Here is a 14508-nt window from a genome sequence, read left to right as displayed (position 1 = left end):
CGTGCTCTAGGTCTAGAAAATTTCAAGAAATTGTGTATTCAACCAATATGCGCCAAGGAGGCAAAGATATATATCACAGCCACTACAGAGCACCATGACTAGAAGACACCCAGACTGGGACATATTAAGTGCACACGCAGAACTTTTTCTCTACCGACTCGCAGTATTCCCAATCGCAACGCCCTGCAACTGAATAGGTGAATCATTGCGACTTGGCCTCCGACGAAAAAGACGAGCCACGAAACGACGACGTCTGGCTAGAGAGTTGAGACGACACAGCCGTCCGTCAGAAAAGAAACCAGGACAGACACTTGGCAGGGAATCCTTTCGTACCGGAACGTTGGACATGGCATGCTTTCTGGTGGATGTCCATCTCGACGGGCTGGATGACGTGCGGCTGTCTGGATGGACACTTCAGCTTGTTGCTATTGGACACCAGAGCCATGTGCATGTATGTAGACTTACGGCCTCTTCATGTAGATGCAGAACCTGCACAGTCCGTAACTCAGCAGGATAAGGAGGGCGATGGCTCCGACGAACTGCCACCAGAAATTGACGATGGCGGTGATGATGCCGGCTTTGATGACGACGAGGTCGAGGGAAGGCATTGTTCTGGGGAGAAGGTGGATGAGGTGAGATGAGATGAGATGGAAGGGAAATAGAGAACAGAAGAAAGTGGTCGTGCCTTCCTGGTTGAGATATACATGTACAGTCAATGGAACCCGAACCTCTATTGAATGGACTGAAAGAAAGAAAGAGAGATCTAAGTAATTATTCACAGAACATCCTTGATGCGACGAACATCCGCCTGCTTCTCCAGACCCCAGCACCAGGCACTCGCGGTCTCTGTCCGCTTCTCGCCCAGGACAGGGATGCACTGGTCGACAAACTTCTCCGTCAGCAGCGCATCCGTCATCGGCACCTCCAGACTGCCCACCGCATGATCCACATGCTTCACAATCGGGGCACTCTGTCCCTTCACCTTGACAGTGAGTCGACACTCATCCGCCCGCAGGCTCGGATCCGCCGTGGCCTTGATGAGGGATCGCAGAGCCACGACCGAGGCATCGTTCACCACTGCATCCTCATACTGCGCCGGCGTGCCCTTGCCGAACAACAGCCCGATAGTCGCGCCGTGGTAAACACTGAACTTGGCCTCCAGCCCATCCTTGGGCGTCTTCTTCCCCGTCAGCTCCAGGACGAGCGGATGCACGTCAGCGTGCACCTCCTCGATCTGCGCCGCGGCAATACCCTGTTTCTTCATCTCGGCATGAATCCCAACACACCCGTCGATAATCGGGTGCACGACAATCCCACACGGGAACGGCTTGAACGCATTCTGCGCGATCTCCCACCGGCCCGCCGGACCAAGCGACGCAATCTCCGCGTCGAGGTTATTGATCGTGCTGGCGACATTCGCCCACCCGCGCTTGGCCTCCAGCGCCTGCTCGGAGCTGGTATATCCCTCTGCCGCGAGCAAAGCAGCCAGGAGACCGTTCTGCGCGGCCCGTCCGGGGTGGAAGGACTTGGTGTGCGAGCCAAACATCTCCCGCAGACCAGTTACCTGCGTTGCGGCGACGCCAATGGCATGCGCCGTTTGGGAGGCGTTCAAGCTAAGGAGCTTGGAAACGGCCACGGCGGCGCCGATGGAGCCCGTCGTGCTGGTGATGTGCCTGGGACAGTGTGTGTTAACAAAAGAAATGCCACGAGGAGGCCCGGGGAGGAAACGGAAGTACATACCAGCCGACATCGTAGTGATCCGGCCACACAGCCTTCCCGACCTTGCACTCGGCCTCAATGCCCGCCACCAGCGCAGTGATGAAATCCGGTCCAGAGCACGGCTGATCCCTTGCTTCGGCCATGGCGAGCAAAGCCGCAGCCACAGGACCCGTGGGGTGGATGATAGTATCCAGATGCGTATCGTCGTAGTCATGGACATGCGAGGCAATGCCATTGAACAGCGCAGCATGCATGGCGTCGACATCGACCGACCCGTCCGAGCCGAGAAGGCGTGAGGTGGGCGGGCCGGAGAACCTGGCCAGCGCCGTGCGTGCAATCGTCGTGGCCGGATGCGCGCTTCCGCCGACAGTACAGCCGACCCAGTTATAGAAGCTGCGCACGGCGGCCTGGGTTACCTCTTGTGGGATGGAGGCGTACTTGAGGCCGACGGCCCAGTTGGCGAGGACTTGGGTAGCCATTTTCTTTTCTTCCTTCTGAGTGAGTTGCGAAAGAAGAAAAGGATTGGAAGCTACTTCGGAGACGAGAAAGAAAAAGAAGAGGAAGAGCCGATATGCGGAGGGATCTAGTGTGGGGAAAAGAGTATATCCCGCGGTCGGGCCGGTGTGATGGGATTTCCTGTTTGGAGGTGGACATACCTGATTACACTAGTAAATCCTCTGGGTCAAGGGGAAAATGGGAGTGAAATAAGCCATGTATCATTCCATGCCGCTGGTAAAAGAAAAATGACTGCCCGTAAATCGGAAACCCTGGCAAAGCCCCCACGCTGACCGGTCCGTTGCGATGATGCGCCGATGATGCTAAACTAATTATGTGCGAGATGATAAAAACAACGCGAATGCGATACCGGATCGCCGGAGAGAACAGAGTAACAGAGTAACAGCCCGGTTACTCCTCCATCTTCTCGTGGTCTTCGTCCTCGTCGTCTTCATCTTCCATGTCACTGCCCGTATCGGGATCCAGATCCAGCGCTTCATCGGAGTCACTCCCCCCGAAAATATCGCTGTCGACATCGCTGTCCGCCCAGAAACCGGGATCTTCCTTCTCCACCTCCTCCTTTTGGAGCGTCGATTCGTGAGTCGGCATGGTAAAACTCGCGGGGATGTACTTCCTCGACTCCTCCACGTCCGCCTTCACGAGCGCCCGGTACGTCTCGGGATTCTTGCGGAGCATGACGGCGGCGTCGACGTTGGCCGGCGAGGACACTTCGGCGTCGTCGAGCAGAGACAGGATGGAGATGAGGACGGATTCGACCCGCTGAGCGGGCGACCAGCGCTCAGAGGCTAGTTCGCCGGACATCTCGTCGTCGCCGGGGGTGTGGAGGATGGAGATGCAGAGCTTGCCGTCTTTGTAGATGTTGGGGTGGAGGAGGGGTTGCAGGAAGCGGAATTCTGGCGAGTCTCCGTCAGTTGCGTGTTGGGTGGTACAGCAGGAACTCTCTCGGAGGGTAATACTTACTCGGCGGGGCGTAGGGATAGTTCGTGGGAAAGGTCATGGACGCCCGGAAATAGCCGCCATAGTACAGCGAGTCTGGATTCAGCACGATCAGGGCGACGTCCCAGTTGAAGATATCGTCATTGTGTAGCTGAGCACCTTGTCAGCTTTGTCAGTCGGCGGTTGGGGTTGGATCACGCACTTCGACGTTGACCCATTTCTCCTGGCCGAGTGTATGGTATTCTCGCATCAGAATTTTATCTGCCATGGCGAGAGCAGGGGTGGTGATGAGGCAGGGAGAGAGCTGAGGGAGTCAGACCGAGAAGGCGGATTGGTGGCGCTGCGAGACAAAGTGGCGCCGATAAGGAAACATGACAAAGTGGGGAACGCGATAAGGCTGGCGGCCAGCGTGAGGGAGGGAGAACAGGATGCCCGGGAGTCGGATCATATTGACTGATCGAAAAGAAGAGAAGGAAGGTCAGAGACGATACCACGATCTAGTCTCCTCGGATCGCCTCTCTCATCATCGGTTCCTATCTCCTCATCGCCAGGGTCGGGCTCCCGAACGGGCAACCGACTAGCCCAACACAGTAATCCTACCGCATCCAGCAAATCCCTGCATCTCCTCTTTTCTCCCCTCTTCTTCATCTCTGTAGCCTGCTTGTCGTGCTTGGTTGCCTGCATCCCGGACTGAGTATATCCCCGACCCTCCTCCCTCTTTCTTCTCTCTCTCGTTACCTCATCTCCCTCCCTCCCGCTGCTGTGCTGCAATCTTCAGCCGAACGGCCCGCGGTCCCGGTCTTGCCTCCTCCGACTTTGCCATGCCAGCCTCGTCTCGCGTGCTAGGAGTGGTCTGTTGCTAATTGGGAGGCTCTCGCGGAGGATATTATTCGTCTCGGTCGCATCATCCCTATTCTTACATCTCTTGCCGAGCTGCTGCCGAAACACGCAGTCGTGCCGGTTCCTCGCGAACTATGCTACCGCAATGTCATGGCCCTGTCTGGGCCATCGACGATGTCTCTCGTTGTTTTCAGCGCAAGTGAGTATTTCCCCCCATGTGAGATGCGACCGTGGGGGAAGAGGAGAGCTCATGCTGATCGCATTGTGAACCACAGCATTTTACAGGTCGCTCTGCCGCTTGCCGCCTGCGGCCTATCCCTGCTGCTGATCGTCATCCGCCTCGCCCACCGCTACGTGGTCTCGCGCAAAGGTGTTGCGTACAAGGTCCTCGCGAACGATGGCTCCGAGGATGAACCCCCGGGCGTGCCGGAAAACGAGTCCGACACAATGCTGTTCCAGGCGATGCAGACGGAGCAATTACACGTCGAGATCGATCGGCCCCGCGGAGAGATCGCGATTGTGTCCCTGGAGATTGCGGCGCTGGTCGGCCAGGTCGCGCTATACATTGTGATTTTGTCGACGGATGGCTGGGGCCGCCATGGGACCTTCCCGGCAATGGCAGGTCTGGTATCCTGGGGTTACATTTTGTTCCTGGTGCTGGTGAGGTTCGTGCTGTCGACGATGGATCTGTTCTCCGCTCCGAGGTTATGGACGCATACCGCTATCCTGTATGCGCTGCAATGGCTGTTCAACGTGATGGTATTCCGGTCGGCCATTATCCATCCGACGTCCCGGCGGGCAACTATCTTCACTGGCATTGAATTTGGCCTGGGTACGCTGCTGCTCCTGATTTCTCTGACCACTCGGCGCGGCAACAAACCGGTCTTGGTCGAGTATGAAGATAACCTGGAGCCTCCAAGGCACCCAATGGCCAGCTTGCTGTCCTTGGCTACCTTCTCCTGGCTGGATCCGCTGGTTTGGAAGGGATACCGCCAAGCGCTGGAACTGGAAGACGTGTGGAACCTGACTGTCTCTCAAAAGGCTGCCAACGTGCTTGGGGATTTCCGCAAAAGGCAAATGAAGGGCTCTCTGGCTTGGAAGTTGCTCCGTTTCTTTTCCACTACGATTCTGCTGCAAGGTGCCTGGACGGTGTTTGCGAACCTGTTTGTCTTCATGCCCAGTCTTCTTCTCAAGGCCATCCTCGAATACGTCGAAGACCCGCGGTCGACTACCCCCAATGCCGCCTGGTTCTACGCAATTCTTCTTTTCTGCTCGGCTACGGTTCAAGGTGTGGCGGACGGACAAGCCCTCTTCATGGGTCGGAAGATGGGCGTCAAGGTCCGCGCGATCATCATTGGCGAAATCTATGCCAAAGCATTGCGGCGCAAAGCTGGCGCCTCGGTGGAACCTGCCAGCAAGGCCGCTCAAGAACCGCCAATGACCAAGGACGCCAACAAGAAAAAGAAGAAGAGCCTTTTTGCCCGCAAGAAGAAGAATAGTGACGACCCCGAGGCCACGCAGAATCCAAAATCGGACCTGGAGGATCCCGCAATGCAAGCAAATGTTGGGACCATCATCAATTTGATGGCCATTGACTCCTTCAAAGTGAGCGAGGTCGGTGCATATCTGCACTTTCTGTGGGCCAGTGTGCCGGTGCAGGTGATCATGGCGGTGGTTCTTCTGTACCGAATCATGGGATTCAGCTCATTTGCTGGTATCGTCTTGATGGTTCTGATGTTGCCGATCAATCTAGTCATCGCTCGCCAGTTCAACAAAGTGCAAAACGAGATCCTCAAAGGCACCGATGCCCGCATCCATACCACCAACGAAGTCCTTCAGAACATCCGCATCATCAAGTATTTTGCCTGGGAAAAGCGATTCCATGACATCGTCAACGAGAAGCGCAGGGCAGAGCTGAAGGCGCTCCGCAAACGTTATATCCTCTGGTCCTGCGCGGCCACGGTCTGGTATGGCACGCCAATCCTGATCACCTTCATGTCCTTTTTCTTGTATACCGTGGTTGAGAAGAAGCGATTGACGCCGTCGATCGCGTTCCCGGCCTTGTCCATGTTCTCTCTCCTTCGGGTACCTCTCGACCAGCTAGCCGATATGGTGGCGCATGTTCAAGAATGCAAAGTGTCGCTGGACCGTGTGGACAAGTACCTCAACGAGGAAGAGACCGGCAAATACGAACAGCTGCGCGATAGCACGGCTGCCAGTGGCCCCACGCACATCGGATTGGAAAAGGCCACTCTGACCTGGGGCAATTCCAAACCTCAGCCTCAAGAGGGTTCCTCTGGCAATGGCACGGACGCTTTCAGTTTGATCAATATCGACATTGATTTCCATGTCGGGAAGTTGAACATCATCGCCGGCCCCACGGGTTCCGGCAAGACTTCTCTGTTGATGGCTCTGCTCGGCGAGATGAGACTGCTTGAAGGACGGGTGCATCTTCCAGGCGGCGCGGCTAGCCGAGCTGATCTTCCCGTCGATCCCGAAACGGGTTTGGTTGACAGCATTGCTTACTGTGCCCAGGAGGCCTGGCTAGTGAACGCCACGGTGAAGGAGAACATCACCTTCGCCTCCCCCCACAATGAGCGCCGCTACCGAGCAGTTCTCCGGGCCTGTGCTTTGGAACGGGACCTTGCCATTCTCGATGCCGGCGACCAGACCATGGTCGGCGAGAAGGGCATTAGTCTGTCTGGAGGCCAGAAGCAGAGAATCTCTCTTGCTCGAGCCGTTTATAGCTCTGCTCGCCACCTTTTGCTGGACGATTGTCTCTCTGCCGTGGACTCGCACACTGCCAAGCATATTTTCAACCAAGCCCTGACCGGCCCGCTGATGATGAACCGCACTTGTGTCCTGGTTACTCACAACGTGGCCCTCACAGTGCCCCACGCTGACCACGTTGTGATGCTTGAGAACGGGAAAGTGGCCACTCAGGGTACCCCGACCGAGGTTGCGGCAACCGGGGCACTTGGCGACGAGTTCCTCAAGTCTAGACCACAGTCTCTCGCCAGCTCACGCGTCCTGTCTCGTGTGCCGTCCGACCTAGAAGAACGGCAACGGGAAGCGGACGGGGAGAATGCGGATGCCGCGAATGGCACTGCCAATGGCACAGCAGGGAAGAAGGATGGTCAGTCGAAGCTGACCGAGTCCAAAACCACCGGTAGCATCGAGTGGTCCGTCGTCAAAATGTACCTTCAGTCAATGGGTCCTTGGTACTATTGGATCGTGGCCGTCACAGTGTTCTGTCTGCAGCAGCTGGGTTCGGTGGCTACCAACGTCTGGATTCGGGAATGGGCAAACTCCTATCACACCGCGAAAGTTGGGATGGAAGATGACGCAGGCCGCTATGCTGCTGTCACGAACCTGAAGCTGCCATCGTTCAATGTCGGCAGCGTGTCGAAACTTAGTACCATGGTTCCTCCCCAGCTCAACTCGCGCTCAAACGGCGCTTCGGATGGTGAAGTCAATGTGCTCTATTACTTGGGTGTCTACGCACTTCTGGGCTTCCTTTATATCGCAATTTCTCTTACTCGAGAAGGTGTTTTGTTCTGGGGCTCACTCCATGCATCGTGGAAAATTCACGATCGTCTGCTGAAGGCTGTCATGCACGCCAAGTTCCGGTTCTTCGATTCGACACCCCTGGGCCAACTCATGAACCGATTCTCCAAGGATGTGGAGTCGGTCGACCAGGAAGTTGCAGCCGTAGCAATTGGTATGCTTCACAGTCTGGCCTCCGTTATCATGATCGTCATCTTGATTTCCATCATCACGCCTGGATTCTTGATCGCGGGCATTTTCATCACCTTGGTGTACACTGCGCTTGGCGCCGTATATTTGAATTCGTCCCGTGATCTCAAACGCCTCGAGTCTGTGCAACGCAGTCCACTGTACCAGCAGTTCGGTGAGACCCTCAACGGCATTGTCACTATTCGTGCCTATGGCGACGGACCTCGGTTCATTGTGGACAACCACCAACGCATCAACTCCTACAACCGGCCCCACATCTACCTCTGGGCGAGCAATCGGTGGCTGGCGCTCCGCGTCGACTGGACTGGCGCCCTGGTCTCTTTCTTCTCCGCTACCTTTGTGCTTCTCAACGTCGGAAAGATCGATGCCGGTGCTGCTGGTCTCTCTCTGACTTATGCTGTCACATTCACGGAAAATGTCCTCTGGCTTGTCCGTCTCTACTCGGAAGTCCAACAGAACATGAACTCCGTTGAGCGTGTGAAAGAGTATCTCGACGTTGATCAGGAGGCGGCGCCTGTCATTCCTGAATCCCGCCCTGACCCAGACTGGCCCAGCCAAGGCGCGGTGCAGTTCAATGGCTATACTACCCGATATCGGCCTGACTTGGACGCAGTCCTCAAGGAGGTCTCCTTCAATATCCAACCGGGTGAGAAAGTGGGCATTGTTGGTCGCACGGGTGCTGGCAAGAGTTCGCTTGCCCTCGCTCTCTTCCGTGGGTTGGAAGCCGAGAAAGGTCAGATCATCATTGACGGTGTCGACATTGGATCTATCGGGCTGCGTGACTTGCGTGAGGCGATCACCATCGTGCCTCAGGACCCGACATTGTTCACCGGAACCATTCGCAGCAATCTCGATCCGTTCGGCCTGTTCAGCGACGAGGAACTCTTCACTGCTTTGCGGCGAGTGCACCTCATTGGGTCTGGTACATCCGGCACCGCAACCCCGATGACACCCAGCTCCTTGACCGCAGCCGAATCCAACGCCTCCAACGGCGGCATTGCCACCGTCGCCGACAACAAAAACATCTTCCATAACCTGGAAACCCCCGTATCAGAGTCCGGGTCAAATCTCTCCCAAGGCCAGCGCCAACTTCTATGTCTTGCCCGCGCGATGCTCAAGAAACCACGCGTGCTGATGATGGACGAAGCCACGGCCTCGATCGACTATGCCACCGACGCCAAGATCCAGGAAACACTTCGTGAGCTACGCGACAGCACCATCATCACCATCGCCCACCGCCTGCAAACCATCATCGACTACGATAAGGTCCTCGTTCTTGACCAGGGCCGGGTCATGGAGTTTGATCATCCCTGGACGCTGATCAACAAGCCCGATGGCCTCTTCCGTGGTATGTGTGATAATAGTGGTAACATGGAAGTTCTCCTGGACGGAGCCAAGCGCGCCTGGGAGCAGAAGCGTCTTGTCGACGACTCCTAAGACATTCCTATCTCTCTTCCACCGCCGCGCAAGTACATATCCTATTTTTTCCGTGATTTTCTTTTTCTTTCCCTTCGTTTGTCTATTATTCTGGAGTCCCCTGGCGCCGTGCTCCTGACACCCCAAGCGGGACTCCTAAAAGAATTTGGATGTGGACGAGCGACTCTTGTCCTTGCTTCTGCATCCTTTTTATTATTTTCTCTTAGAGCACCATCCAGGCGTCGTGGGCATCCGTTGTTTCCTCTTTTTCCTTCATGCATAAAACCTTTGGCCTTTTTCCTTGCCTCTTCTTTTTGTCAACCATTTTTATCTCTTTATCCATTTGTACTCTAACAACCCTTCCTCGCGCTTGGAATCCTTTCTGGATTGCGTCGCGGGGGGGTGAGCGGCAGATTTGATCTGCGATAAACGTGGGAATGAATCGGTTTCGACGATTGGACTTTGTTTCTAGTAGACATACGGGAAGTGTGAGATGCGACGACGGTGTAAGATTGGCTTCTAGTTCCGGCTAGTCACTGATACCCCGGCCAATCAATTCTTGGCGAAGTAGAAAACTCATACTATCCAGCCCTCGTATTGGGTGACTCACGTGTGGATCAGCCTTCGACGTGGCCAGCCAGACTCCGAAATTTATATCCCAGCAACATTCTCCAAGGCTTACAAGGGATCCAAACCACCACCACCAAACACCCCCCCAGTCGTACCTCGAAGATAGAATCCGATTGCACAAGATGGCCTCCAACAACACCCCACCACCCCCATCATCTCCAGACTCCACCGAAAAGCTCATCATCCGCCGCATGACACCCCCGGATATCCCCACCATGGCCCGCATCTCCTGCACAGAATACTTCGACTCCCCACTAAACACATTCCTCTGCCCCCACCGGCACCAGTATCCGAACGACTGCCTCCGCCGCTTCGTGCAGATGATCCGGGGCCGATCGCTGAATCCCCGCAGTATCGGCTTCGTAGCAGTCTCGGCCTCTGCGCCCGGGATCCCACTCGGCTATGCGCAATTCATCAGGCTGGGCAATGACGATGCCGCGAAGAGATTAGTTTCCGCGCAGGCTTCTCTATGGCTCAGTGTCCAGAGATGGTGGAATAGTCTCTGCACGAGGATTGTGAACTTGGTTTGGCCGGATCGCTCAGCTGATCCGGATGCGATGCGCCAATTCGACGCCTCTGCTGGGGCCGATCATCGAATGTTTTGGGAGGAGGGGGAGATGAAGGTCCGGTATGGGGAGCGGTGGTATGTGCAGAGTGTGGTTGTTTCGTCGCTGTATCAGCGCCGGGGATTGGGGAGGATGTTGATGGACGAGGTGTTACGGAGGGCGCAGGAGGATGGGGTGGTGGTTGGGTTGGAGGCGAGTGTGGATGGCGAGAAGTTGTATCGCCGTTTGGGGTTTGAGCTGCGAGGGAGGTTTTCTATGAATCTGGGAGAGGTGGGTGGGGGTGTGATGATGTGGTCGCCCAAGAGCGTGCAAGAACGATGAGACAACGATTGTGGCTGCATTGGATTAATCAATCTACCCTTGATCTAATGATTACACGAATCCCCTAAGTGCTAAACATCCATGGATGGATTTCCCCACGACACATGACGAGTATAGCAAAGTAGTCTTTATTCGATGGTAGATACCTTTCTATCAGAATTGTTGTTCTAGCGAGAGGAAATGAATATTGAAAAGATCATCACGAAGGTGCGTGATGTTATTCTTGGTATATTGCCCGAATATTCAGGGGAGTCGCACTGGTGCGAGAACCTTTCGAGGTATCTGGATCTCCAGTATATGTCCTGTTGAACGGATCGTCGTAAGGCAGCGACGAAGCGAGTGGTTGGTCTCCGCCGTTTGGACCCTTCGAAAGCTGTCGCATAGCGGACTCAAAGCACCAGGTGCAATCATTTGGTTGCCAACTGGGCTGGCACAGAACCCGTCTGGGAGCTTAATGTATGGTGCGTCCTTCGAGTTTCGATGGACAGAGCCAAGACATATAACCACAAACACAGCTGCTGAGTGCAGGTTCGTATAATGGCGACACATTGAACTGTACGTAACTCATGCCGCGAGCCAATATGGCTGTCTTAGCTTGCGCCTGGATCGCAATGGACCCAACACAGCACAGGGGGTGCGAAAAGGATTGCGCAATAAAGAAACCCAATTGCGCCGATCAAAATAATGGCGCGCAAATAGGGAGTACGCGCCAGCATATCGACCGCATCCGCTCACCCCCGACCCCTGACTCCGCGCAGCACAGTGATGACACAGACCACGGCAGCAGAAAGCGCCAAGAACGTCAGGGATGGCAGGCATGGCACAACATGATTCTGATGCAGGCGCGGGCGCATGCGGCCAGACAGCTCAGAAGGTGACAACGTCCGTGCGTCGGCATGGCTGTCGATCCCGGCATCTGCCATCGCTTTCAGCGAGTCATGATCCAGGCCCGACGGCGGGCTCGGCATGAAGCCTGCTTCGCGGAGAGCGGTTAGTTTGCGTTCTTCCTCGTCGGATGACTGGATGTCTGGGTTGAAGAAAGAAGAGCGTTTGGTTGTGGAGTGATGGTCTTGGTCTTGACCTGCGGACGTCCGTGGCGCGGCCAGGCTGCGGGTTGCTGCTGGGGACGCGAGGTCGAACGCGACGGGCGCGCGGCTGTTTTTCAGGGCGAAGTTGATGGCCACAGCATTGGGGAGAGCCGCTGCTGAAACTTGGAGGCCCAGTAGCAGGAGCAGAGCCAATATTGAGAGGAATTGGTGACCCGTCATGGTGTAGTTCGGGAATCGTAGATAACGGTGGGTCTGGAGATGGGGCCGTGGTTGGTCGGCTGTTTAGGGCGTGGAATGGGTCCAGGAACAGAGGAGACTATTCAGGGACAGCAGATGGACATGGTGAAGGGGAAACGACGGGCAAGAAGGGAAAGGGAGAGACTAAATGCGAATCAACAAGACTGAGGGAATCGATGCCGCACGTGGGGAACTGGACGGATGCAGCTGACGAATGAGACCGGCTTGGCATGGACCTAAGCTTCATGCGGGTCACCTCCATCCCTGCGAGGAGAGCCAACCGGTTCTGCGAGATCACACAAGGGATAAGCATCGAAGCGGAAGTTCCAGACATTTCCCATATCCATAGGACCTGGCCAGGAAACAGTGCAAACCGGATGTTCCCAAGTCTATACGAGAGGAACTACATCACGTGACTCTGGGCCTTAGTGACGGCCTGGTCTCGAATCAGCGCGCCCTACCTTATCGGAGATGGTGGAAATGCAGAAGAAGCGTATTCACGACTAGATCTTCCAGGTAGTCAGGTCTGACAATGATGAAAACGATGGTATCCCGGCTAGCTATCACGTTTGTATTTATAGAGGACAAAAAGCGGAAAAAGATTGCAGGATTTCGGGAGGAATGTGGAAATGGCACTGGATGCCTAGTTCCCATGATGGCAGATCGGGTGATCAGGATGCGGCAGATGGTTCTGATACATTACTAGTGGGAGAATAGGTAGTAGTTTCAGTGCCTGCAAGTTATTAGTAGCGAAATAAGCCGATTCGGCCTCACATAGAATGCAGCCCTTCTAGTATAAAATGCAGACCTTACGACCGAACTCTTCGTCCAGTGCTACAAGTGTAAAAAGCTTTAACAAAAAGTGGCGCTATAGGACAACTAAAACCCACAGAACTCTACACCTCCAGTTTTATATGCGGTTGAACTCCAAGCCCCGAGCCAGCCAGCACCCGACCGTAACCCCAGCCACGCCCCCCTGCGCATCACGCCGAACAACTACCGTCCAATCCCCTGGCGCGGGTGCGTCCAGGCCCCGAGGACAAACAAACACCCACACATCCTGACCCAGATATTTCATCGTGCTAGCAGGCCCACGGCCCAAGTACCCATCGAAGGATCCATACAACATAGCTCCTTCGCCAACGATGTGGAAAGTGGACTCGGCTTCAGCGCACTGATAATCACCCTGCAGAGATGCATCCTTGAATTTCTCGTCGCGGTGGATCCGTCGAGCATCGAGTTGGCGATTCTCCATCGTCCGATGAATGCGCAACGAATCGCCCTCGATCGTCGCAGTAATACCGGGAGATTTGCCGTGATGAGCATCACTCAGCTTGATAGTCTCTCCGTGTCCAGCATAGCTGATAGAGATCTCGCCTTCCTTCTTACCATTGGCCACGGTAATAGCCAACTGAGTGTCTTGATCCAGGAAAGTGCCCGCCCATTCTGCAGCAGGCTTGACCGGAGGGACCACGGGTCGTGGCAGAGTGAGGATTCCTCTGAAAATATCCTCCGTCGCAGACACGACGTCGGCTTCGTGATTAAACATGACCAAAACAGAAAGTCGTTCGGCTGGTGCATGCCGGCGCTGCAGTCGATATCCGCGCAATCCACCACCGTGACCCCAGGTGTCAACACCAGAGTAGCTAGTGAGGCCTAGACCATAGTGATACGGTGCAGGGGTGCCGTCTGCAAAAGTCTGTTTCTCAGTGGCGGCGCGGTACCAGCTATTGGGATCGGAATAGCTGCGATCTAGGAACTTCTCATAGGCAATCATGTCAGTGAGCGAAGCCACCAGTCCCGCGTCTCCGGACCATTCCATGCGGTTAAGGGCCGGCATAAATCCGTGCCTCTCGTCCCCTTCGTAGCCCACACACGGCCCTGGATGCTTCCCCGTGTGAGGGCAGAGCAGCGCAGTAGTCATGCCCGCTGGAGCGAGAACTCGATCGGTGAGCAACTTGTCCAAAGGCTCCCCAGCCACGCGCTCAATGGCTCGCGCGAGAACATGGAAGTTGACATTGCAGTAGGAGTATTCCGTTCCAGGCTTGAAATGGAAGGATTTCGTCCGGGCAAGCGCTGGCGGACAATCTCTATCAACCAAGAACTCTTGTTCCGGATGCGCACCCCAGAGAGTGGTCATGGCCCAGTAATCGCGCAGACCCGATTGCATGTCGTAAAGGTTATCGAGTGTAATGCCGCTGTCTTGCATGATCTCCGGACCAAGCAACTCTGCTAACTTATCCGTAACCTGCTTCCGCACATCTCCCTTCGCAGCAATAGCAGGCGTAGGATTGCGCTCCAGATCGAGCAACACAGCGCAAACAAACTGTTTGGTGATCGAGCAGATCGGCATCTGAGTCTGCGGCGTCAAGGGAATCCGCTGGTCTAAATCCGCAAATCCCCAGACATGCTGACCGACGAGCTCGCCATCCTGTAGAACGGCAACGGCGCCACCCGGTCCGCGATAACGGACGGGAATAGTCTCAATGACTTCCTGGACGGTCTTCTGGTTGACGGGCATG

The 14508-nt window shown here is 55.4% G+C and overlaps 7 protein-coding genes across 7 annotated transcripts; 2 read left to right on the top strand and 5 right to left on the bottom strand.

Moving 5' to 3' along the window:
* Positions 1-286: 286 nt before the first annotated feature.
* PFLUO_LOCUS6013 (uncharacterized protein) lies at positions 287-608 on the bottom strand (the record flags this gene model as incomplete). The annotated part of the gene is made up of 2 exons (XM_073783516.1): positions 287-401; positions 466-608. The coding sequence occupies 2 exons, from the start codon at positions 606-608 to the stop codon at positions 287-289; spliced, it is 258 nt and encodes an 85-aa protein (XP_073640064.1).
* Positions 609-775: 167 nt separating this feature from the next.
* Positions 776-2198, bottom strand: PFLUO_LOCUS6012 (uncharacterized protein; the record flags this gene model as incomplete). Its single annotated transcript, XM_073783515.1, has 2 exons — positions 776-1673; positions 1741-2198. 2 exons carry the CDS (start codon positions 2196-2198, stop codon positions 776-778), a joined length of 1356 nt encoding a protein of 451 aa, XP_073640063.1.
* A 427-nt stretch (positions 2199-2625) lies between these two features.
* Positions 2626-3439, bottom strand: PFLUO_LOCUS6011 (Ubiquitin-conjugating enzyme subunit; the record flags this gene model as incomplete). The annotated part of the gene is made up of 3 exons (XM_073783514.1): positions 2626-3128; positions 3196-3322; positions 3374-3439. The coding sequence occupies 3 exons, from the start codon at positions 3437-3439 to the stop codon at positions 2626-2628; spliced, it is 696 nt and encodes a 231-aa protein (XP_073640062.1).
* A 722-nt stretch (positions 3440-4161) lies between these two features.
* On the top strand, positions 4162-9204 carry PFLUO_LOCUS6010 (Transporter of the ATP-binding cassette (ABC); the record flags this gene model as incomplete). The annotated part of the gene is made up of 1 exon (XM_073783513.1): positions 4162-9204. One exon carries the CDS (start codon positions 4162-4164, stop codon positions 9202-9204), a length of 5043 nt encoding a protein of 1680 aa, XP_073640061.1.
* A 731-nt stretch (positions 9205-9935) lies between these two features.
* Positions 9936-10700, top strand: PFLUO_LOCUS6009 (uncharacterized protein; the record flags this gene model as incomplete). Its single annotated transcript, XM_073783512.1, has 1 exon — positions 9936-10700. The coding sequence occupies one exon, from the start codon at positions 9936-9938 to the stop codon at positions 10698-10700; it is 765 nt and encodes a 254-aa protein (XP_073640060.1).
* A 731-nt stretch (positions 10701-11431) lies between these two features.
* On the bottom strand, positions 11432-11968 carry PFLUO_LOCUS6008 (uncharacterized protein; the record flags this gene model as incomplete). The annotated part of the gene is made up of 1 exon (XM_073783511.1): positions 11432-11968. One exon carries the CDS (start codon positions 11966-11968, stop codon positions 11432-11434), a length of 537 nt encoding a protein of 178 aa, XP_073640059.1.
* A 928-nt stretch (positions 11969-12896) lies between these two features.
* Positions 12897-14507, bottom strand: PFLUO_LOCUS6007 (uncharacterized protein; the record flags this gene model as incomplete). Its single annotated transcript, XM_073783509.1, has 1 exon — positions 12897-14507. The coding sequence occupies one exon, from the start codon at positions 14505-14507 to the stop codon at positions 12897-12899; it is 1611 nt and encodes a 536-aa protein (XP_073640058.1).
* Between the last annotated feature and the right edge of the window lies 1 nt (position 14508).

This window comes from Penicillium psychrofluorescens, assembly GCF_964197705.1.
Source record: "Penicillium psychrofluorescens genome assembly, chromosome: 4".
In the NCBI taxonomy this organism is placed as follows: Eukaryota; Fungi; Ascomycota; class Eurotiomycetes; order Eurotiales; family Aspergillaceae; genus Penicillium; species Penicillium psychrofluorescens.
Note: the sequence above shows the minus strand (reverse complement) of the source record. Positions and strands in the feature narration are given on the sequence as shown.